Source organism: Syngnathoides biaculeatus, chromosome 13 (assembly GCF_019802595.1).
Source record: "Syngnathoides biaculeatus isolate LvHL_M chromosome 13, ASM1980259v1, whole genome shotgun sequence".
Lineage (NCBI taxonomy): Eukaryota > Metazoa > Chordata > Actinopteri > Syngnathiformes > Syngnathidae > Syngnathoides > Syngnathoides biaculeatus.
This window is the reverse complement of record NC_084652.1, coordinates 18,708,070-18,731,720: the sequence shown is the minus strand read 5'-3', so window position 1 is coordinate 18,731,720 and position 23,651 is coordinate 18,708,070. Positions and strand designations below refer to the sequence as shown.

Sequence of the window (23,651 nt, the reverse complement as noted above, 5' to 3'; positions counted from 1 at the left end):
AAAGCACACGTGTTAATTCTTGTAATATCCCTGCACAAAACGTAGAGGGCATCCATGTAGTTTTTTTCAAAACACTTGAAATCAAAGATGGCAAAAATATTCAGTCTTAAGTAGAAGTTTAAAAAAAGCAACTCAAAGTACTCATTCAACTCCTTTTCTTATAAAGTATTAAAGTACGTTAAAGTAAAATGTACTGAAGTGATACATTATTTTTAATCAAGTCAATTCAATGACTTTTGCGTTTTGATAACACTGAAAAGGTCTGCTTATGCAATCGGTACGTAGAAATTACAGCTGGGTTACACAAGATCGTTTCATTGATTTAAGTGGTGGTCGTACTAGGAAAAGAATATATTTTTGTTTTTGTGGTTAATTGCAAAGAAAAGTGTACATCGACGCCCCAGAGTGTTCCTTACTGGTATATGTGAAATGTTGGGAGAATTCTGTTTTGGAGGCGTTCAGATGGGTGGCCAATGTTAGTTCCCAGCACGCTTTATAAAATCGGGCCGTAACAGTAATCAAAACGAACGCTCCTACCCTAACAGAGCGACGCAGCCGCAGACGGGTCCAACGGACTTCTTGGCTACGAAGAGCATGATGTTTGTTTCAGGAAGAAGTTGGCGCCCCAGCTACATACACTGTTAGCTTGTAGGCTAAATGGGAAAACTGAAAATTCGTCCATGTAGAAGTTGTGCACCCGATTGGATTTGAAGAATTCATACATGAGCGACATGGGTAAGTGCTCGCTCTACGAATTCGACATATCTTTACATTTTTTAAATGTTCTCCAAGCAAGAGCAAAGGTGTATCATCGCCTCTACAGGCCTCGACTAATCCCTGGAACGAGACTTGTTTCACCCAACAGTGAGTTAGTTTGGCGACTTTAGCGGCTTTATATCTAGCGTATTGGTTAACATCCGCAAGAATTAATAAATTATTTTGGGCACCAATTACAACTGATTTGCCCTTTAATACAGTTCCTTTGCAGAACACCATGGGCGTGTGGTTTATTATCTACCACAGGACAAACTACGCTTTTTTTAAAAAAAAAAAATTCGGGGCAGTTATTGCGCGATTAATGTCAGAGGTTTGCGGCTAACATAGTCTCCAGGATACGTGATTTTTTTTTTTTTTAATATGACTTATTCGTGTTTAACATGACGACGAATCGTCAAAGTAGATCGCTTTTACACGCAAATTCAAATGTTCAAGGTGGCTTGGTGTAATGACATTTTGATCCTCCCAATATTTCTTTGGAGAATTCAACGTTCCCTTATCATCGCTGGCCCTCCTGGTCCCACCGCTGAGGCTGATGTCAGCGGTGATGTGGGAAGTGGTTCGCCAGCGAAACATCAAGCACTATGGGAAACTGGAGGAGTTCGTAACCATGGTTACGGATGCAGTTCCTGAGCTCATTAGTAAAAGAGAGGGGAGACTCTTATCATTGGGCCTGAGGGCTAGGGTAAGTGAAAACCACTCTATGATGTCTGTTGTGAGAATTGGAAAGGTAACAGATGAAGCCTTCGTGGAAAACAATAGAACTTTATTCATCCCTGTAAGACACTTAAGAACCTATTCTTATTTACACTGCTGACATGACTGCGGGTAGCAGAATAAATCTAAGCAGACTATGTTCAACCTGGCTCAAATTCTCAGTTTTTAATATGGTTTATTTCCTACTAGTATATTGTATTGTGAACCTGCATAGTAATTGGGTATAAACAATGTAACAAGGTGATGCATACAAACCCCCTCCAGGTTGGTTAAAAGAGGACTTTGTCCAAAATTCAAATACAGTAACCCCTGCAATCTGAATTAATATTATGATTACATGGATTTAGGACATTCATTGAAACAAAAATGAAAAAGAACATTTTTTAAATCTACACATTATCTGGATCCATGCCACCTTTCACAGCCAGACCCGGAAGAAACATCCTTGAGCACGCCGTGTGACGTCGTCGGTGCTTAGCATTACAGACCATTCGTTCTAGCTAGGCCAAGATGCTGACGTGTTGTGCACCAAACTGCAACAAAACTGAGAACTCGAACCCAATTTTGTCGTTCTTTAACCTCCAGTGGGATCGTACTGACAGGATGAAGCTGCTCTCGTGCTAGTACTGTTTAAGCAACAACATACTTTATGAGGCGGTACGGTGCCGCAGCTGTAAAGCGTTGACCTCACAGTTATGAGGATCCGGGTTCAATCCCGGGCCTCCCTGTGTGGAGTTTGCATGTTCTCCCCATGCCTGCTATGGTGTACCCTACCTCCTGTCCCGTTGACAGTTGAGATAGGCTCCAGCACTCCCGTGACCCTCATGCGGATAAGCGGCTAAGAAAATGGGTGGATGGATATATACATTTCATCACTTTAGGGAAGTCTGACTTGTTTTTTTTTTGGGGGGGGTTTTTTGCATTTTATATTCTAGATATAAATAAACCATTCGATCGTCCTAAGCTGTACTCAGAAAATACAGTGAAGAAAAGTATTTGAACACCCTGCTATATTGCAAGTTCTTCGAAATCATGGAGGGGGTCTGTAATTTTCATCATAGGTGCATGTCCACTGTGAGAGAGATAATCTAAAAACAAAAATCCAGAGCTCACGATGTATGATTTTTTTTTTTTTTAAACAATTTGTGATACAGCTGCAAATAAGTACTTGAATACCTGAGAAAACCAATGGTAATATTTGGTACAGTAGCCTTTGCTTGCAATTACAGAGGTCAAACGTTTCCTGTAGTTGTTCACCAGGTTTGCACACACTGCAGGAGGGATTTTGGCTCTCTCCTCCACACATATCTTCTCTAGACCAGACGGGTTTCTGGGCTGTCACTGAGAAACACAGTGTTTGAGCTCCCTCCAAAGAGTTTCCATTGGGTTTAGTTCAGGAGACTGGGTTGGCCACGCTAGAACCTTGATATGCTTCATACGGGGCCACTCCTTGGTTTTCTGCTGTGTGCTTCAGGTCATTGTCATGTTGAAAGACCAGCCACGACCCATCTTCAATGCTCTGACTGAGGGAAAGAGGTTGTTCCCCAAAATCTCACAATCCATGCCCGCGGTCATCCTCTCCTTAATACAGTGCAGTCGTTTTGTCCCATGCGCAGAAAAACACCCCCAAAGAATGATCCTACCACCCCTGTGCTTCACAGTTTGGATGATGTTCTTGGGATGGACCTCATCATTCGTCTTCCTCCAAACACGGTTAGTGGAATTACAACCAAAAAGTTCAATTTTGGTCTCACCTGACCACAAAATTTCCTCCCTTGACTCCTCTGTATCATCCAAATCGTTATTGGCAAACTTAAGACTGGCCTTGACATGTGCTGGTTGAAGCAGGGGAACCTTCTGTTCCATGCATGATTTATGTGTATTACCAACAGTCGCAATGGAAACGGTGGTCCCAGGTCTTTTCAGGTCATTGACCAAGTCCTGTCGTGTAGTCCTGGGCTGATTCCTCACCTTTCTAAGGATCATTGAGACCCCACGAGGTGATATCTTGCATGGGGCTCCACTCCGATTGAGATTGACCGTCGTGTTTAGCTTCTTCCATTTTCTAATGATTGCTCCAATAGTGGACCTTTTTTCACTAAGCTGCTTGGCAATTTCTCTGTGGTGCTTTCCAGCCATGTGGATTTGTGCAATATTGTCTCTGGTGTCTTCGGACAGGTCTTTGGTCTTGGTCGTGTTACAAGTTTGAGTCTTACTGATTGCCTGGGGTGGACAGGTGTCTTTATGCAGCTAATGACCTCACACAGGTGCATCTTATTCAGGATAATACACAGTGTGGAGGTGGACTTTGAAAGGCGGACTACCAGGTCTTTGAGGATCAGAATTCTAGCTGATGGGTGTTCAAATACTTATTTGCAGCTGTATCACACAAATAAATCGTACATTGTTATTTCTGGATTTTTCTTTTTAGATTATCTCTCTCACAGTGGACATGCACCTGATGATGAAAATTTCTGACCCCTCCATGATTTCTAAGCGGGAGAACTTGCAATATAGTTGGGTGTTCAAATACTTATTTTCTTCACTGTAAGCATGCATTTGTGATAAACTTTGAACATAGCCCATTTGCATTCCAAGATTATTAAAAATGTATGCTCACCGATTTTCCACTGGATGTACAAGTGGTCCTTTCATCAAACTGTCATGGATCATAAGTAAATTACCGTAATTTCCGGCCTATAAGCCGCGACTTTTTTCACATGCTTTCATCCCTGCGGTTTATGCGGTGTTGCATTTGTGCATTTTTTCTCACGGCCGCAAGGGGGCACTCGAGCGGAAAAGGTAAGAGTGAGACCGATGGAATATATGTGCCTGGAATATATGTGCCGAGGAAGTGACTTTGACGTGTCCGGCCCTGTTAGCACTGCGCAAGCGTGTCTCAGTGAGTTTTATCAGTATGTTTTTTTTTTTTTTTTTTTTAAACCGGCCATGTTAGCGTGTAAGTGCTTGCGTTAAACTCTCTGTGTACTGTCTTACTTTTCAAATATCTCGTGTTTCTATGTCTGTTTCAATGTGGGCACTTGTGGGTTTTACACAGCTGCAGCCTGTGTATGTACCAAATGGTATTTCCTTTTCAAATGTACCGGGTGAGGCTTATAACCAAGTGCACTCTGTAGGCTGGGAATTACGGTAATATGTAACATGTCTTTGTCCAAACAAACAACTTCTTATGTATCTGAGGAAGATATGCAGACATGTTGCTCGTGATCCAAGTTCATTTCTATATGCTCCAATTTTTTTTTTTTATTTATTTATTTTTTTTTTTTGACCTTTACAAACTCACGACAACACTGGCATGCTGCCACAGCTGGAATTAGGTCACAATGAGAACACAAACAACAGTCTTTCGAAATGGAAGATCTTATCAGATCCTATCTGGAAGATCTCCTTGGCCCATATTTTGTGATTGTTGTGCTCCTCCGTCAGCACCACGCCTCCTCTCCAACACGTCAAGTTCCGCCTGTGTGTATCTGGCTCAGATGCATAGGTTTAAACATTTTACTTTATTTTTGTTTTGTTTGTAATTATTTTTCACAAAAATTGGCCACAAAATCCCAGATAGTGGACGTTCTCTGTTCGTTGAAACGAATCCACGAGCAATGGGGGGGCTGCAGGCGTGGCAAACGCTGATTGACTGTCAGTGTTCCAGCCAGGGTCATTGGAATGGCTCAGCGAGAGAGGAATTTTGATAATACTTTTCCAATTTAGATAAATCTGTGGATAATTTCGGCATTAAAAGAACACCTCATCTACTAACTTTTAATGTGTGCTCCCATTCCTATTATTTTCAACAAAGTCCTTCTTTAACGTTTGAATTCACTACTTTTTACACAACAGGCTGTTTGTTCTCTAACAACATGCTAAACAGCATAATAACATCAGGGTTTCACTCCACGAATCGACATCTCCATGGACGTCCAGTTCTGTGGTTTTCTGTGACTCTGCAAGCTGTGACATTGTGTAAAACACAAAAACAATACAATGGTTTGCATTATCATTTTACATTTGAGGACCACGCGAGTCCCAGGGTGCATATGATCCATAATGAATCCCAACCTAGGAACGGGGAGTCGCAGCAACTCAAGGACCCGGTGCTTTTCTTTTCGATTCTTCAATAAGTAACACAAAGGATTGACTTGAAAGAGGACTTATCATGGAATTGAGACACAGCAATCCTCTGCTATATTTTGGTTCTTGGTCCTGTAATAGTGTAGATATTTATTAACAGTTGCTTTTTTTTTGTTTGTTTGTTTGTTTGTTTTTTTAATAGTGTTTGTACAGCATTTTTTGTGTTTCCCGTTTCTCTTGCTCACTCTATATGTTATGTGTTAGGGCCTGTCATGATTGCAAATTTTTTAGGACGATGTATTTTCAAAAAATTATCATGACAAACAACTGTTTTTTTTTTTTTTTTTTTTTACCCCACTGATATAATAAGAGCATAATAATGCAAGTACATCCTTTTTAAGAACAATTCATTGGGAATTCTATGAATAATCTAGAACTAACGTAAAACAATAAATAAAATTGAAATGCAAGCATACTCTGGTTCTATTCACAAAAAGTGCAATTAAATAAATATTTAATGCCTTAACACGGCAGTATACTGCCAATCAAGTTCCAGGTCGATTAAGAAAAAAGTGGCAACATATGTAAGTCAAAACAACTTTTTCAAAAGTCTGCAGCCTTTCTTTAGATATTCCTTTGTCAAAGTGTTCAACAACTACATCTCCTATAATAGTTGGAAATGGTATACTGTATATAGTGTGGGCATGTGTGCACAATACACATCACATTTGTGTTTCCATTGCTTGGAAAAGGGTTCCATGCATCTATATTCTGAACCATGGATGATAAAACCCCTTAATTACCTGCAAATGTATGATGAGAAACATTACTCTTACATTACTGGGACTATTTTCTCCCATAATTGTTGAAAAAGTACTAACAAATAATAATGAAAATGTTATTTTTCCACAAGACCACTCTAGAATTGTTGCGTTCTGAGCACCCTGACGACCTCAAAGCTGTTGAAACTCACCTCAACAGGATACAATCATCTTGCATGGAAGAGGTGAGTGACGCTGGTGTCGTCTTATCATGCCATTCCCATTTCTTACTGCTATTGTGTGTTCTGCCGTCTAGACCAATGATCCTGTTATTGAAGCACCAGAGGCCAACTTTATGAAGCTAGTACAAGGCCTTATTGAAAATACTGATGGCAGGGAACATTTCCTCAAGGTACATTTGAACTGCATTATATATATATATATATATATATATATATATATAATAACTTCACAACGTACTGCCAGAAAATCCCAATTAAAGGTTGTAATTAAATTCAAAGGTCCACTGACACGTAAAACATAATTTTTAGTATGTTTTTAATTTTTTTTAAAAAAGACAGCCGGAATGGACCCATCCATTTTTTTCACCACACGTCAGGATTTTGTCATATATGGATTTTTGCATCTCTCGCCTTGAAAATCCAATTGAGGCATTTGTGTTGGAGAAGAACCAGGAAATGACGTTTTTTGCCGATGCCCACGCTGGCGAGTTCGTGTGTTTATACCTGTTTTACAGGGAGGAAAGTAGCCGTTTTTTTCTGCGTGTTAGCAAAAATGCCGGCTCGTTGTATTGCTGGATTTTGCTCGAACACTGGAGGATGGAGTCACTATTCACACTTTTCCAAAACTCCCGGTTCATCGTGAAAAATGGATTGCACAGGTGCAAAGGACGAGGGCTTTGTGGGTTCTAAATGACTGTTCTGTGTGTATAGAGCTATTTAAAAAAATAATAATAATACTTGTGGGGGACTAATTTTTCTCACAGTTTATAGCATATATTACGTGTGAATTTAGAATAAATCCCCTTATTCAAACCGGCAAAATAAAACAAAGCACTTGTATTACGTTTAAAATTTAAAAATTCAATCACACACAATACAACAAAACAACAACAAAATAGAAGTACAAAGATATTTTTGTTGCATATAACACGAGCTAACTAGCTAACTAGATTTATGGTCACCAAACTCGAAAAACTTCTCCAAAAGCAGCAATAATAAAAAGCTCCGTTCATATCCGATGATGTAATCCTTTTCTCAGAACGTAACAAAAGATCCGCATCATAATAACTTCATAAAGTACGTAAGTCAGGGAGGCTAAATGTGTCGATGTGCGCGGCCCAGCGTTGTTGTTGTCCGCCAGCAGCCCGGTGTTCGCCTCATTGCGGAGGTGGATTGGGCGGGGAGATGGTTTGGCCATGTGTGGGGAGGAGAAAGGTGTGACAGTCTGAGCGCTCCCAGTGCTGAAGTCTCCTTGTGATTAATGCGTATAATTTGTAAACTTCCAGCCAGTCTGAAACATCCCCATCCGTGCTTCGACATGTGCCATTCGACAACTTGTCGCTGAGTGTGTATGTTTGCTATGGACGTCTCAGAAAGACGAACACAGTGAACGTATATCTTTTCATCAACTTTTGTTTTAAGGTTAGGGTTAGGATATAATGTATGTAAGCTCCCTTTATGTAGAAGGGAAACTATGAGACCGGGGGATTTCCTAGTAAGAATCTGCTACGTACCCAGAGTTCCCCTGTTAGTAATGTATGCGCATTAATCACAAGGAGACTTCTCAGCACGGGGGAACGCTCAGACCGTCACACCGGCATGGGTCCTCCTGAATGCAGTACATATGCAAGACTTGTAAAAGAGTTAGGAAATCGAATAATTACAGACTGTCATTTTGAATATTTTATCAGTTTTTGTCCGTCTGTCTGGGAGTCTGTGGTTAGTTGGAAGTGATCTGCATATCATCTAAATATGGCTTTAAACGATTATCGATATGGCTTCACTCGATTTTGAGATGTTCACTTCGAAAATAGCTTCCATGTCAGAAGTGGAGTCGGAAAAATCCGAAAAACTCTCTTGTTCATCTCCCACAGCAGGTGGCACAGCGCAATGGTGACTGTCCCAGTGTGACATCTGCAAATTACATTGCAATATGTCCGCCACTGGGATGTCGAGTGGTGAGATTTGCGCAAGTTTGCGCATTAATGACACGCTCTCCACTCATTTTTTTTCATCACGACATTGAAGTGAATAATAGTATATGTAATTTTCATAAAATATCTATTTTAAAAGTTATACATGGCTGTCAGTGGACCTTTAAATTGTTCCAGTAAGTATCCTATCGATGTGCACTTTTACGGGTGTCGTGGTGAGAATATTTCATTCCTTTTACCCCACAGAATGTGTTTCCAGTGGAGTATGGCCCTGACTTCGACACAGCACTGGAAACGCTCGTTTGTGAGTTCTTCACCAGACTTGAGGAGCTGTTGCCAATCCCAGATTTCAAGCAGGTACATGATCAAAAATGACAGAATAAATCAAAGCAGTCCAAATGGAATTGCAGCTCTACACCTGTGGAAACTGTAACACCAATAATTTACAGCACAATCCATCCATCCATCCATTAGTCAAGCCGCGTATCCTCAGTCACAGGAGAGCCAGAGCCTATCCCAGCTTGCTCTGGGTGAAAGTCGGACTACATCCTGAACGCGTCACCAGTCAGTTACCATCAGTGAGCGGGAATCAATCCCACGATGCCTGCACCAAAGTCTGGCATGTGTGCCACTACACCATCAGTGACGCTACAGTACAATTTCAGTGTAAAGCATTTAGTCAGGCACCAATTGTCTAAGTTCTCCCACTTAAAAAGATTCGAGGCCTGTAATTGTCATCATCTGTATACAGTCCCTCAACGAGAGGAGGAACCATCCAGAAAATCACGTGTGATTTTTAAAACAATTTATTAGCAAATTATGGTGGGAAATTTGTATTCAACAAGTTTTCTGGCCCTCATAAACCTGTAATCTCTACTTAAAAAGGCTTGTCTGTCCTCCACTCGTTACCTGTACAGATGGCAACTGTTTGAACTCATTATGAGTATAATACACACCTGTCCACAACCTCAAAAAGTCACACTCCAAACTTGACGATGGCCAAGACCAATGCGCTGTCAAAGGTCACCAGAATCAGAATTGTAGAACTGCACCAAGCTGGGAAAACAATCTGCAATAGGTAAGCAGCTTAGTGTGAAGAAGTTGACTGTGGGAGCAATTATTAGAAAATAAAAGCCATGAAGACAACCACTGTTCTTTTCCCTCGATCTTGGTCTCCACGCAAGATCTCACCCCATTGGATTAAAATGACCACAAGAATAGTGAGCAAAAATCCCAGAACCACACTGGAAATTCAAGTGAATGACCTGCAGAGAGCTGGGACTGAAGTAACAATATCTGTCATGAGTAACACACTATGACACCAGGGACTCAAATCCTGCAGAGGCAGACGTGTCCATGTGCTTAAACCAGTACAAGTCCACGCCCGTCTGAAATTTGCAAGAGAGCATTTGGATGATCCAGAAGAGGATTGGGAGAATGTCATATGGTCAGATGAAACCAAAATAGAACTTTTTGACAAAAAAAGTCAACTTGTTGTGTTTGCAATAACAAGAATGATGAGTTGCATCCAAAGAACACCATATATACTTTGAAGCATTCCGTTGTAAACATCGAGCTTTGAAGCTGTTTTTCTGAAAAGGTACTAGGGTGACTGATTCATGTAAAGGAAAGAATGATTGGGGCCATGTATTGTGAGCTATTGATTGAAAGCCTTCCATCAGCAAGGCTATTGAAGGTGATACTTGGCCTTTCAGCTTGAGAATGAGCTCAAAGGAACACCTGGACAACGAAGGAGTAGCTTTGTAAAAAGCACTTCAAGGTCTTGGAGTGGCCTTACCAGTCTTCAGATCTCAACCCCATAGAAAATATTTTTTTGCGGGGAGTTGAAAGTCTGTGTTTCCCAGCAACAACCTCAAAACATCACTGCTCTAGAGGAGATCTGAAAGGAGAAATGAGCCAAAATACCAGGAACAGTGTGTGAAAACCTTGTGACGACTCAGAAAACGTTAGAGCTTGGTCATTGCCAATAAACGTTATACTATATAACGAGATATTGAGATTTAGCTTTTGTTAATGGTGGCTGTGTAGTTCCCCCCCCACTGTAAACATCTTTGGCCCCTTTGAAAGGTTCTATATAAACCTTTTGTAACTATGATTAACTTTAAGATCTTTCTTTTTTTTTTTTTTTAAAGACTGCGTCTTGGCTGAGCGCTGCCCCCTCTGTCCTTGATGAGTACATACAGTGCGTATCAACTGGAGATGATCTCAAGTTTCTCCTCCAAAGCAAAGAGTGTCATGGAAAATTGGCCAAAAATACAGTTGGTATGGTTCAATGTTCATTATCGGTGATTGTTTGATGATGTGCAAATAGTTGTTCCAATCATTCTCTTCTTTTTACCTCTTCCCCCCACCCCCCATCCACACACACAGCTCCTTTTCAATCAGATGATCTTCTTATCCCATCTCTGTCTCTGCCCCCCTCTTTGGAAGTGGCCGTCGCGTCCCACCCCAGCGCTTGTGATGATGACCACAATGTTCCTCAGATCGTCATGTTTGAAGAACTGTCCACAAACCCTTCCACGTCAACCGATTTTTCAGATTCTCCGAAAAGAACAGATACGTCCTCATCTTGTCACAGACCGCAACTCGTGACGCACAAATGTTCGGAATGTGGCAAATGCTTCAAGCATCATTCTGTCCTGGTGGAGCACCAACGGGTCCACAGTGGCGTGCAGCCTTACAACTGCTCCGAGTGTGGGAGGGCTTTCAGAACAGCCACGCTGCTGGCCGGCCACAGGTTGCGCAAATGCAAAAATGCTGCGTATCTGTGCATAAAATGCGGGAACAACTTTCCTTCCTCTCTGGACAAATTCCGACACCACTGCCCAAAACGCCAACGTAACTACGATTGCCCGCACTGCCGAAAGACGTTCCAAAAGTCAAGCAGCCTGAAGGAACACCTCCTCACTCACATTCAGAGCCGCCTATTCAAGTGCAGCCATTGCGGCGAAGGTTTTCCCGGCATCGGCGATCTGAAATATCATCAGCAGGTAGATCATGACAAGCCGTACCAATGCAAGCAATGTGGGAAGAGCTTCATCACCTCAAAATGTCTGGTCAAACATCAACAACGCCACGATGAGGTAAGCGAGATGGAAGCCGCCAAAGTACTGAGCAGAGGTAAACACAGGAAATGTGGCGCCACTCGTCGGATTTCGTCTTTGCCCGTGAGGAAACTGACTGTCAACTCCACCTACCCTCGGGGGCGAGTCACTCACAACTGTCCACTTTGCGGAAGGAGCTTCAAGTATCGCTTCGAGTTTCTCGAGCACCAGAGGTTCCACACAGCCGTCAAGCCGTACAAGTGCTCCCAATGCGGCAAACCCTTCCGCACCGAGGCTCACCTGTCCGGCCACAGGAAGAGGAAATGCAAGAACGCCGCTCACATTTGCACCAAGTGCGGGTGTCAGTTTAGATCTGTGCACGAATGCGTCAGGCACCAGTGTGTGCAGCTGCTGACCAAATATGAGTGCTCTCACTGCGGGAAGACCTTCAAGATGGCCCACCTGCTGAGGAACCATCAGATGACCGAACATCAGCTCCCCTACAGCCCCAACCATCGCTTCAGGTGCCGTTACTGCGACGAGACCTTCCCCGGGATCAGCGAGCTCAAGTATCATCAGCGGGTCGACCATGAGAAACCGTACCAGTGCCAGGAGTGCGGCAAATGCTTCCTGTCTGAAAAGTGCTTGTCCAATCACGAGCTACGCCACAATGACGACAGGCCAGAGAGCTGCCTGGTCTGTGGCCGCGGGTTCCGAAACCGCTATGACTTGAAGCAGCACATGCGCACTCATACGGGAGAGCGCCCCTACCAGTGCACTCACTGCTCGCAGTGTTTCTCCACAGCTGGAGGCCTGAGGAGTCACACGCGTGTTCACACTGGCGAAAAGCCTCACGTGTGCCCGGATTGCGGGAAAGCGTTCTCCCAGATGGGCGCGATGCGCACACATAGGCTGACCCACACTGGCGAGAGGCCGTTCAAGTGCAGCGTGTGTGGCAAAGGCTTCACAATGGCGCACAAGGTGACCGTGCACATGCGCGTCCACACCGGAGAGCGGCCGTACGTGTGCTCTCAGTGCGGGAAGGCCTTCTCTGATGGCAGCGTACTCAAGCAGCACATGCTCAACCACTCAGGGGTGCGACCTTTCCACTGCCAGATCTGTCCCAAGACGTACACCTGCCTCAACCACCTTAGGAGGCACCTCAAAAGTCACTCTAGTATGAACTGACATACGTTGACCAGTAGCTCCGCAAGGCGAAGGTGAAAAGTTCTTTTGGTCAAGTCGTTGATATTTGCACACGTTCTTCCAGAAGTCTGGAGTTCCCCCGCCCACCCTTTCCAAGCATGGATCCATTTTCTTTGAGATACTAAACCCCAAAGTCTATATTTTGAAGGACATTTGTAGAGGTTTTAGGATTTGGCTCTGTAGCTCTTGTGAACTGCAACACTGTAAATTTTGCAATAGTCTCTTTTTGTGCCCAAATTTTATTTTATTTTTTTTTAGTTTGAGAACTTCAAATTAAATGCGGTTGGTAACATTGTGGTGTCAATTTACTGTCCTTCAGGAAAACAAAATAACTCTTTACACTAGAGGGCAGTAGCTACATCTTGACACTTGTGTTGCTGGTTTACACATCTGGACTCAAGAGGAACACTGTTTATCCTTGAATGACTTGCTTGTTTTTAAATCTTCACTGATAGACCTATGAAGAGACATGTGACTGATAGGTTGCTGATACACAAATCCATCCGGCCTATTTCCCGTCATTTACTTGGCGTGCATTGGAATCTTGATTGGACCGCAATTTCCTGTAGCTACGCCTGGCGCACTGTGAGATCTGCACGCACAGTAAACTGTCAGGAAGACCAGTCACTTTTTGTCATTTGTACATTGACTCGCATGACAACGAAGCCTTCACTGGAATTGTAACCGAGTCGTTGTGATTAATCTCTTCCGTCTGTTTTTTGCGGGAGAGAAAAAAATGTTCAAAGGGTTTTTTTTTCCCCTCACTTGTTTGATGCTTATGTTCCACACCGCGGTAGTTTCTTTGGAATCATTATTTCATCATTTTCTAACTTAATTCCAGTTTATAATAAAAGTGGTTCAGTGTGCAGTCCTTTATACTTGTTTTTTTTTTTCACCCTCTGACTCAGATTTCCTACTAATCCTGTGTGCTTAACGTCAGGATTCTCTGGAAACTCTTTTTTTCTGCCAAATTCACTGGCCAGAAGCTTTTTTTTCTTTTTTTTTTTTAAATAGATTTTGGCATGTTGGCCTATATGTGCAGTGGTCTTATCTTGACTTAAGGGTGCGCCATGTTCTTAGTTTGCTTAGGGTAATGATGATAACATGAGTGAGCTCATTTTGTGATTTTACATCCGTCTGGTGTCCTCATGCCTGTAAAGAAAAAAGCTTCACTTTTCTCCCATTTGAGCACATTTTCTTGCGTAACTGAAAAGAAAACCAATTTCTAATTTCTCCATCTAAATTAATTTGTGGATTTAAGAGAAAAACCTGTATGGAGACATCTCGAAACATGGGCATTAGAATTTATACACGCTGCGGATTTCTTATAAAGACTGGCTCGTAAACACAGATTATTACCAGATGTCTGTCTTACCCCCCCCCCCCCCCCCCCCCCCCCCCGTTGCATCTGCTCTCTGTGAGGAACTGTCTCGCCAAGAAAAGTGAGCTCAATGGAAAAAGTGAGTCCAGGACAGTCCCAGCACACACGTATGTCCACAGCAACGACGAAACATCCCCACCCCAATCCACACCTTGCCAAGTGAATGAACCCTAGCACGTTTTCTCCTCTCTTCCCAGGGAGTGCCTCACAACACTTGTCAAACTGTGCACTAGATGGCACTGTGTTTCTTCCTGCTCCGTTGGTGAAATGAGCCAAGAATCCCCCACGTCTCAGCCTTTTCTCTTTAAATGTTCATATCTGGTCTGGAAAGATGAACCAGATGTATTCATGGAGGGAAGTTTTTACATAATTGAAAAAAAAATTGCCCCAAAATGTGCATTAGATTCCCTGTTTGCAACACAAATCCTACTCCTCATTGATAATTGCTTTTCAAAGACAAGTTTCAATATTAAACCTGGTTTTATTTATTGAAATATTACATATCAAAGGTATTTGGTTGAAAGCTTTGACCTGTAAAAAAAATACAGTATGTACATGCTGGGAGCGCTGTGCGCAGCATGTGTGGAAGTCCCTCTTCCAGCCTTTATGAGGAAGCAGGCATATCTGAGAATTTGCGTCAAGCTTTAGCCGATGCGCGTTCTCGCCCACTGCAACTCCTCATGCACTGCAAAAAGGCGCGTGCACGCCCCTCCTCCCTTCTGGTGCGCGTCGTCCTCATCTGCGCGCTCCGGCTTTCGCCTGGACTAACTTCGACGGGGCGGTGGAACAAAAAGTTTGGCCGAATTTAGACGTACAGGAGCCGGGTTTGACGATTTGGGCGGCTTCTGCATTTGTTGCGTTTGGGTTTTTTTTTTTTATTTTGTTTTACTAAATTTCTCCTCGCAGTTCAGCTATGGAGGCTTTCAGAGGTCTCCTTGTGCTGCTGTGCGTCCTCCTGCCCAGAGCGCAAACGCAGATCCAAAGACCCAGGTCTGCGGGTAAGTTTCGAATACTTCGTTTGTTTTAAAGGGTTATCTGCTCTGCTTATCGTTGAAAAATGTGAGCTCTTTCGCGTTTGAACTCGTCTATTCCTTTGTAAAAGAAACTTGGTGCACGATGAGTTGACAGTTCCCCGCAAGCGACGGTGCAGATGTGCACCGTTGCCTTGAGGAATTCTCACAAATTAGCTATAAATTTGAGATGAGGATTGAAGCATGAAATTCACAATGAAAATTTGACCTGTGTTCAAACGAAGGCCTACAACGCATGTTGCTGAATTTAGAGGTGTGGTGCAGAATAAGATTAACTACCTCTGATTGCGCTCCAGAATTGTTTCCATTTTAGGGGAATTGTACTGTAGTTGTGCAGTCCCCCGTGCTAACAGGCCTGCAGGAGTCTGTTAGCAAACACCCACGAGTGTCACACCTGAAAGAGGCCTGTAGTCCGGCTGCCCATTTTTCATTGAATGCATGGTGCACATTTGATATAACTTGCATTTGTCCACCACATGAACATTATCTTTGCGCTTTGGGTGAGCTTTTGTTCTCCTAATGTCAACTGTCCCTATTTGCTGTGTGAACAGAATGTCCTGTCGACCTTTTCTTCGTGTTGGATACATCTGAGAGTGTGGCCCTGAGACAGAAACCTCCCAACTTTTACATCGACCAGATTAAAGAATTCACCAAGCGCTTCGTAGATGAACTCCAGGACATGTAAGAGCGCACGTTAACTCCGGCTGGGGCGCTGTTTGATAGCTTCCCGATATCTCCTCTCTTCGTAGGCGCCATCGATGTGACCGCTACCTGACGTGGAACTCGGGAGCGCTGCACTACAGTGACGACGTCATCCTGGTGCGCGAGCTGAGCGACATGAGCACCGATCGCCAGGCCCTGAAGAATGACATCGACACCATCAGATACATCGGCAAAGGAACCTACACCGACTGCGCCATCAAGAGGGGTCTTGCTGAGCTGCTCATCGCGTAATAATAATAATACAGTCATCATACAGCAGGCAGCGGATATTAGCGTTCCATGTTCACAAAGTTGTCTATTCTCACATTTTTGGGGGGAACCTATCATATCTGTTAAAAGCACACCTGTTCAGTGTAACGGTGTTATACAAATGTCACACACATGTCTACTCCAGCGCAAAGTGGTATCTACTCAGTCTTTGCGTGTATTCTTGCATACACAGGGGTTCCCACTACCATGAGAACAAGTACATCGTGGTAGTGACTGATGGCCATCCCATTACTGGCTATAAGGAGCCTTGCGGAGGGGTGCAGGAGGCTGCTAACGAGGCCAGGCTACATGGTGTCAAGGTGTTTGCTGTTGCTATCTCACCTGATCAGGAGGTAAATACACTTTTTTTTTTTATTCTATATTAGTGAAACATCTCATTTGCATAATACGTGAGGGCAGCCTTCCTGGCAACCATTTTGGAAATTAAATCATGGTGAGATGCTCACCAGAAATATAGATGGGATCGTTGGAAGCGGTACTACCACTAAACAAAGGTTGCAAAATGTGTAGTGTTTGTGGGGAAGCTGTAATAAGCTACAGCACAGTCAAAACGTGGGTGTCCAGGATCAAAGGCAAAGAACAAGGGCCTGTTGGAAACGACTTCTGTCACAAGCCAAGGAGCGACCAAGCATCTGTAGCCGTTAATCCTCAGGTCGAGGCTGATTAGAGAAAGTCGTCGTCGCCGGTGATGACGTCATTGTCATGTGACATCAATTCATCGTACACTTTTTGCAACCTTTTGAACATGTTTAGTGGCGGGAATCCAATCACAACTCAATGCTGATGACATGAAGTCTTTTCCAAATTCAGCTGACAGGAAGAAAATATGTTTTAACAAAAACTTGAAAAAAAAGACATTTCAATTGGTATGTTCAATTAAATTGGGCTCATTACTTTTTGATTGCCCCTTGTACAACAATTAAATGTCATAGATGACTACTCATGTGATTTTGATCAGTGTGGTGAATGTTGTTTTTTTTCGTACTACGATCAAGATATCACGACCTCTATGGTCCGATTACAATGGGCAGTTGGTTTTATTTTACAAAAATGCCCAAAGACGAACGGTGGACCTAGCGGCTAGTGTATCTGCGTCATAGTTCTGGGTTTGGGTTCAGATCTCAGCTGCAGCCACCTTGTGTGCTGTTTACCTGTTCCCCGCCCCATTCCCTCCCCCCCAATGGGTTTTCCCACGTATTCTGGATCCCTCATCCCAAAAACACGAATATTAGGTTAGTAATTGAAGATCAGACTACAGGTGTCAAACTCAAGGCCCAGGGGCCAGATGTGGCCGCAACATGTTTTTATGTGTCCCGCAAAGGCAAATGTAGTGTCGACTTTCATGATTCTTCTGCAAATCTGTACCAAAATTTCAAATGTTGAGCTATTCCAAGCATTTTGGTGTTACCAAACATCAATGGCTGAAAAAAAAAACATTACTCATGATTTCTGATTCCAAAACTGGCTCATAAATTATGTGCGTAATATGTTGAGGTGATTAAATATTTTTATACGCCCCTGCTTTAAACCTTTCAGTGGTTTGAAAGTACATTTCAATGCTTCTTTTAAATTACTACTTAACCGCGTATCGCAATGGCCTGGAACTCGCGGCCCATGGGCCATTCGTGCCCCGTGAGGTGATGTTTTCATCTTGCCAAAAGTGACATCAAATGAATATAAAAAAGATTGATTTAGTGAAGTACCATTCGTAGTGGTTGTATTTTCACACAATAGCCATGCCTTTTAAGGGCCATGTTTGACTTTGTCATTGTATGTACGCAATACAGCCACATTTGAATTTTTATGATAATCAAATAATTGCACAATAATGTAATACAAAAAAAATCTGTATTTTTATTTTGGTAATAGTTAACATTCACAATATTCACAATAAATCAGCCATTATTTAATCAGATAAAGGAATTTAAAAGTTACAAAATTAAATCCATAAGTAACCAATTTTAGGGGGAAAAAAGTCTTTAGTCCCTTAGATAACTTCTGTTCTGCATTGGCAGTTTATTAAGTTGAACTTAAAAAAAACTTCTATAAAATTAGTACAATAACTATTACATTACTTGGATAATAAATGTAAAGGATCAGGGCATAAGTGACCCCGAGCCCTACTTTGCCCACCCCTGGTCAAACCTAACCTCAGAGTGATTAAATAATGTTTTTCCTCCATTTGTTGTATGAATCTTCTGTTTCAAAAAAGACGACATACAATTGTATACCTAAAGTACTGTCCAGACCCCATTCATGTGGGACTGAGAACAAAAATCGTAATCTTGTCCTCGAATCTGCATTGAAGATCTAAAGTTTGCTTTTGTCTCGTTAGGATACCAGACTCTCCATCATCGCCACAGACCAGAACTACAGGCAGAACTTCACAGCTGCAGACGACTCCAGATCCACCAAGATGGGAACCATTAGAACCATCATTGATATGATCGTATTTATCATCTTCTCTTTCATCTCGTCTCCTTTCTGTCATTCCCAAAAGAATTTGTTTGTATCTAATTTACATTTTTTTCCTCTTCTTTTCAGACCAATGAGACCAAGGATGTGGTATGTCTGATAATCTGTTGTGTCTCAATCTAAATCAGTGCAGTTTAACATATTTGACATATTCCACTGTCTTTTGCCGCCTCATCTATTTTATGTTTGATAGAACCAGTCACTAATTATTATGACCACTTTTTATGATCTGAATCTGATTTCCTTTTTAACTCTTTCTTTCCTCCGCAGTGCTGTTCATTTGACTGCAATGTAAGTGTTCAATGTGTCACCTTTCTAAGAGCTCATATTCTATTTTTGTTTTATTTTCAATGAATACTGCGCTCACCTTTCTTTTTTGCCTTGCTTCAGGCTCCAGGAGGCCCTAAAGGACCAGATGGAGACACTGGTGGCAAGGTATGATGATACAAGATTATGCTGGTTTATCAGGTGCAAAACAAGTTTGAGCCAAAAGAATTGACGGAATACATCTCTATTTGCCTGACTGCTTTTGAATAGAATTGGGTTCTTGTTTTACCTTTCCACAGGGAGAAACCGGTAGACCGGGAATGCCAGGAGAGAAAGGAGATATTGGTGCCATGGTAAGTGACCTTTGACAGTCAATCCTCTCCTCCTCTGTTGACAAAAAATGACGCCAATTCTCAACATTGCCCACTAACCATTGGCACCACCATATTACAGGGCAGTGTTGGAGATCCTGGTCCCGTCGGGTACAGTGGAATGAAGGTAAAAGTCCAATACAGTCACTTATTTGAGCATATACCAATGAGAATGATGATAATATTATCATTCATTAAGCATAGAACAGGAAAGCATGTATAAGATCAAGTTGGATGTATTCAAATGTGTGATTTTCTGTTTGCAGGGAGACCGAGGTGGAAGGGGCGAGAAGGTGAAATCCCGTCTTCAAAATATAAATCAACACTATTACATGTAGCAGAATTAATGCGCAGTATGACTCTTGGCCACATCTGACTGTTAACTCTCTTTTGCAGGGAGAAAGGGGACACAAAGGCTACAAGGTGAGCTTGTTTTTGATGCCCGACCATCAACTTTCTTGCGAGCGTCTCTGGAATTTGTCTCATTTGTTTTCCTTTCTCTCGTGTGTCTGTGGCTCTTGAACAGGGAGACAAAGGTCTAAGGGGAAATGATGGCGTCGATGGACGCAAGGTGGGTTACAAATGGTGTCAACGTGTGATCGTCTCGAAAATTACAGTTGAATTGTACAGAAAAAAGTATCGATAGCAATTCATATATTGCTCACTATAGATTACATCATACTTTTCTCAAATGGCAGTATTGCAAAAAATATCTCAAATAAATTGCAATCTTTTTTTTCCGTGAACAACTAGTCATACTTTTCCAGTTAATACATTTTAAAAAATAAAATAAAATGAAATGTTATTCATAAGTGAATATAAATCAATGAATGCAAACTGAAAATGAGATTTTAAGACTGACGCGGGAATTATACCCAGGGCATTGAATGGATGGCAACTGGACTGCGTTTGTCTTAGAAGACGTTTCGCCTCTCATTCAAGCAGCAGAGGCAAAACATCAGTTATGACAAACGGAACAAAAGAGCGATGAATAGAAGTGATCAGTTTCTTTTTTTTTTCTGACATGATCATTTCGTTTAAATGTTATTTTATTGTATTCTTTTTGTTGTTGTTTTTATCAGGGTGAAGCTGGCTTCCCTGGTCTTCCTGGCTGTAAAGGATCTCCTGGGTCAGATGTGAGTTCAAGATCTTAATCAGTATCTTAAAAGCATTGGGGCGAGTTGAAGTATTTGTGTTCTTCTTTGTGCCCCCTGATTCTTTCCAACCAATCTTCTTTTGAGAGCACAGGTGGAACATCTGATCCACCAGTATATAAAATTTCCATAAAATGGTTTTGAGACACTATCCTTTCACAAAAAAAGAGTAAGCATGCAATTCATCAATGATTGTCATTGCACTGTAGTTATATTCAGATTTAATTAAGCCCGCCACACACCAAAAAACACGGCCAAGCCCGACTGAGCTGTCACGCTCAACTTGCTGAGTCGCAAGCCACAGGCCGCTAGTTTTGCTATGATTCAAAATTTTTCATCGGTGGTGAATTGCATCTCATCATTGGAAATGTAAGAGCCAATTGAAAACACACATGAGCTTTAGCAAAAAACACGTTTGTGGGTGTGGCATGGAAGCGAGACACCGTCTGTCACTGCGGCGTTGCCAAGCTGCACCAAAGTAACATATACTGTATGTAATGTTTTGCAATAATACTATATTTATAATTATTTATGTACTTGTGGCTAGAAACCAAAGCGTAGAGCACAGGTGTCAAACTCAAGGCCCGGTGGCCAGATCCGGCCTGCCGCATGATTTTATGTGGCTCGCAAAGGCAAATCATGTATATCAACTTTCAGGATTTTTGTGAAAATCTGTAACAAAATTTCAAATTGTCATTTCATTAATGATAAAGTTGAGCTGTTGCAAGCATTTTTGTGTTCCCAAACATGAGCAATAGTTGGAAAAACCCATTTTGCTTGAGTTTTGATTCCAAAACTAGTTCATATATTTCGTGTGTAAATATGATGAGGCAAAAGATTTTCAGAGTTTCAGTCCTTACGGCCCTCCGAGGGAAACTCGTAACTACAATGTGGCCCACAACAAAAATGAGTTTGACACTGCTGGCGTAGAAAGTCTCTTTTACCAAAATATGAAGTGCAGTCAGTAAATATTGCGACTGCGCAATCATTACCCAGCAATCAACACTGTTCTTTGGCTCCTGTTTCCTCTCTTTGTGAAAATCTGCTTGTTTCTTATCAATTGACCCCTCCGTACAGGGCACTTAACCACGCCTCCTGAAGTGACGTCACGCCACGTGCGCTGACGTAAGACAAACAGTAAAAATGGCAAATACAATACAATACATTCTGAACTGAGACAGACTCCATGCTTCTGATTTCATTCAAATCAACGATATATTATAGATTCTAAATACAATACATTCTGAACTGGGAGACGCCATGCTTCTGATTTCATTCAATCATTCACACGTAGCAATGTTATGCTAGCGAAGAACGTCCCATTCATTTATACGAGACGCGTATTAAAAATCAACTTTAGGGCATATCTTCGTGCAGACACAGTCTGTTTAAGCTTCGGCCGCGAGCCAGCAAGAAAGTGACACGTTTGTGCAGTCCGATCGTCGCTAAATATCGCTCAACAAACAATAAGTGTGTCAATCGTTCACACGTAGCGGTGTTATGCTAGCGGAGAACGTCTCATTCATTTATACGAGACGTGTATTAAAAATCAAAATTTAGGGCATATCTTCGTGCAAACACAGTCTGGTTAAGCTTCGGCCGCGAGCCAGCAAGAAAGTGACACGTTTGTGCAGTCCGATCATCGCTAAATATCGCTCAACAAAGAATAAGTGTGTCAATCGTTCACACGCAGCAGTGTTCTGCTAGCGAAGAACTTCGATTTCATTTATACGAGACATGTGTTGAAAATCAAATATAGGGCATACCTTCGTGCAAACATATCTGTTCTGGTTCATATTAGATGGATTTAGTTGATGATGCGGTCTTCCACAAAGTTTGATCCATCGAAGGCATTTTTCGTACTGGGTCTTCGGTTTTGGAAAGGGTACGAATCGAACTCCACCAACTAGCCTTTCAGGATACCTGTCGTCACTATTACAAAGTCCGTGACTACACCTCTTAACCATATTTTTTGTTAAATAACCCAAATACGCGATAAAACGCTAACAAAACCTATACTGGACCATGCAATGTTGTCTGAGAAAATGGCGGGAGCAAAAACGGGGTTTGGTTTATGCAGATTTCTGGCCTCTGATTGGTCAGTGACGCGGATTGCGCAATATCCACGGAGGGGTCAATTGGGATATGTTTGCAGTACAATAAAAAAAAAAAATACAGCACAGTCGATTGTCTGTGGAGCTTCAAAGTCTGACACAGAGTTGCAGTTTTTCTGAGTGTCCTTGTGTGGTGGTCAGTCACTGCAAAGAGTCTCCACCATTTATTATTTTTCGCGATGGTCCACTTCAATTCCGTTCTGCCGCGTCTCTCAGCGGGCCTCAATCACCATAGAAGGAAAACAGCTTATGAGGTGTTTACACAGTCTTTTTTTTTTTTTTTTTTTTTTTTTTTTTTGCACTGTGAGTTCGTGCCTACAAACAACCTCATGTGCTTTTAGTATTTATTTCTTTTTCACCGTCATCCATGTTAGCTTTGCAGAACCATGTATGCCAACCCCTTTTATCTCCTTAAGCATGTTGTTTACAAATTAGTCGTTAGCTCCGGTTGTATGTTTTGCAGTGTTACTCCTTGAGTGGCCTTGACCAATATCAAGCCTGTAACCTGGAGAGCTCCTGACTCTTTAATCACAGTTAGGTTTACATTATTTTCTGTCAGATTGTTTAAATGAAGCCATATAGGCATATTGTACACAAGCACTCACAAACATGTGAATGCATGCTCGGTGCCACCACTTTTGAGTCTCGTGGTTACAGCTGTTGCTGTTTTTCTCTTTCAGGGTCTTCAGGGTGAGCCTGGGCCAAAGGGAGACCCAGGTCCTTATGGTCCAAAAGGAGAAAAAGTAAGCTATTATTGTTTAAAATGTGTTATTGGTGTTTTGAAATAAACATTGTGAATTGAGTCAACTGCTGGTTATTCCAGGGAGATAGTGGAAAAGATGGAGAACCAGGAAGACCTGGAAACTATGGACCATTGGGACCTCAGGTAAACCAAGACTTTGGGGAAATCCCCCAACCCCCACCCTCCCAAACAAACAGATGTAAAGTTTTGACGTGTGTGTTTTGGCAGGGTGATCGTGGAGCCCGTGGAGCTAACGGGGACAAAGGCGAGCGTGGTGATGATGTAAGTTGTGAAAAGTCCGTTAAAGCCAGAAATAACCAACTTTTGTCCTA

At 42.2% G+C, this 23,651-nt stretch overlaps 2 protein-coding genes across 2 annotated transcripts in view; both read left to right on the top strand.

Moving 5' to 3' along the window:
• The first annotated feature begins 503 nt into the window (after positions 1 to 503).
• On the top strand, positions 504 to 13,667 carry LOC133511101 (zinc finger protein 665-like). The gene is made up of 7 exons (XM_061839721.1): positions 504 to 735; positions 1,260 to 1,462; positions 6,497 to 6,589; positions 6,661 to 6,756; positions 8,767 to 8,877; positions 10,674 to 10,803; positions 10,912 to 13,667. Exons 1-7 carry the CDS (start codon positions 723 to 725, stop codon positions 12,771 to 12,773), a joined length of 2,508 nt encoding a protein of 835 aa, XP_061695705.1. The 5' UTR covers positions 504 to 722; the 3' UTR covers positions 12,774 to 13,667.
• A 1,184-nt stretch (positions 13,668 to 14,851) lies between these two features.
• col6a1 (collagen, type VI, alpha 1) overlaps positions 14,852 to 23,651 on the top strand; it is a 32,937-nt gene continuing 24,137 nt past the window's right edge. Inside the window, exons 1-17 of the mRNA XM_061839723.1 lie at positions 14,852 to 15,170; positions 15,755 to 15,884; positions 15,953 to 16,153; positions 16,369 to 16,528; positions 18,532 to 18,645; positions 18,741 to 18,761; positions 18,942 to 18,962; positions 19,062 to 19,106; positions 19,238 to 19,291; positions 19,392 to 19,436; positions 19,576 to 19,602; positions 19,706 to 19,732; positions 19,836 to 19,880; positions 20,392 to 20,445; positions 23,258 to 23,320; positions 23,401 to 23,463; positions 23,548 to 23,601. Of these exons, the coding sequence (XP_061695707.1) occupies positions 15,086 to 15,170; positions 15,755 to 15,884; positions 15,953 to 16,153; positions 16,369 to 16,528; positions 18,532 to 18,645; positions 18,741 to 18,761; positions 18,942 to 18,962; positions 19,062 to 19,106; positions 19,238 to 19,291; positions 19,392 to 19,436; positions 19,576 to 19,602; positions 19,706 to 19,732; positions 19,836 to 19,880; positions 20,392 to 20,445; positions 23,258 to 23,320; positions 23,401 to 23,463; positions 23,548 to 23,601 (1,209 nt within the window). The 5' untranslated portion in view covers positions 14,852 to 15,085. The remainder of the gene's footprint in view (positions 15,171 to 15,754; positions 15,885 to 15,952; positions 16,154 to 16,368; positions 16,529 to 18,531; positions 18,646 to 18,740; positions 18,762 to 18,941; positions 18,963 to 19,061; positions 19,107 to 19,237; positions 19,292 to 19,391; positions 19,437 to 19,575; positions 19,603 to 19,705; positions 19,733 to 19,835; positions 19,881 to 20,391; positions 20,446 to 23,257; positions 23,321 to 23,400; positions 23,464 to 23,547; positions 23,602 to 23,651) is intronic.

What these genes read in the sequence shown, in the direction of transcription:
- LOC133511101 (XM_061839721.1), top strand. An exon ending in AATCATCTTGCATGGAAGAG is followed by an intron (nt 6,590 to 6,660) that starts GTGAGTGACGCT and finishes TCTGCCGTCTAG; the next exon opens with ACCAATGATCCTGTTATTGA. An exon ending in CAATCCCAGATTTCAAGCAG is followed by an intron (nt 8,878 to 10,673) that starts GTACATGATCAA and finishes TTTTTTTTAAAG; the next exon opens with ACTGCGTCTTGGCTGAGCGC.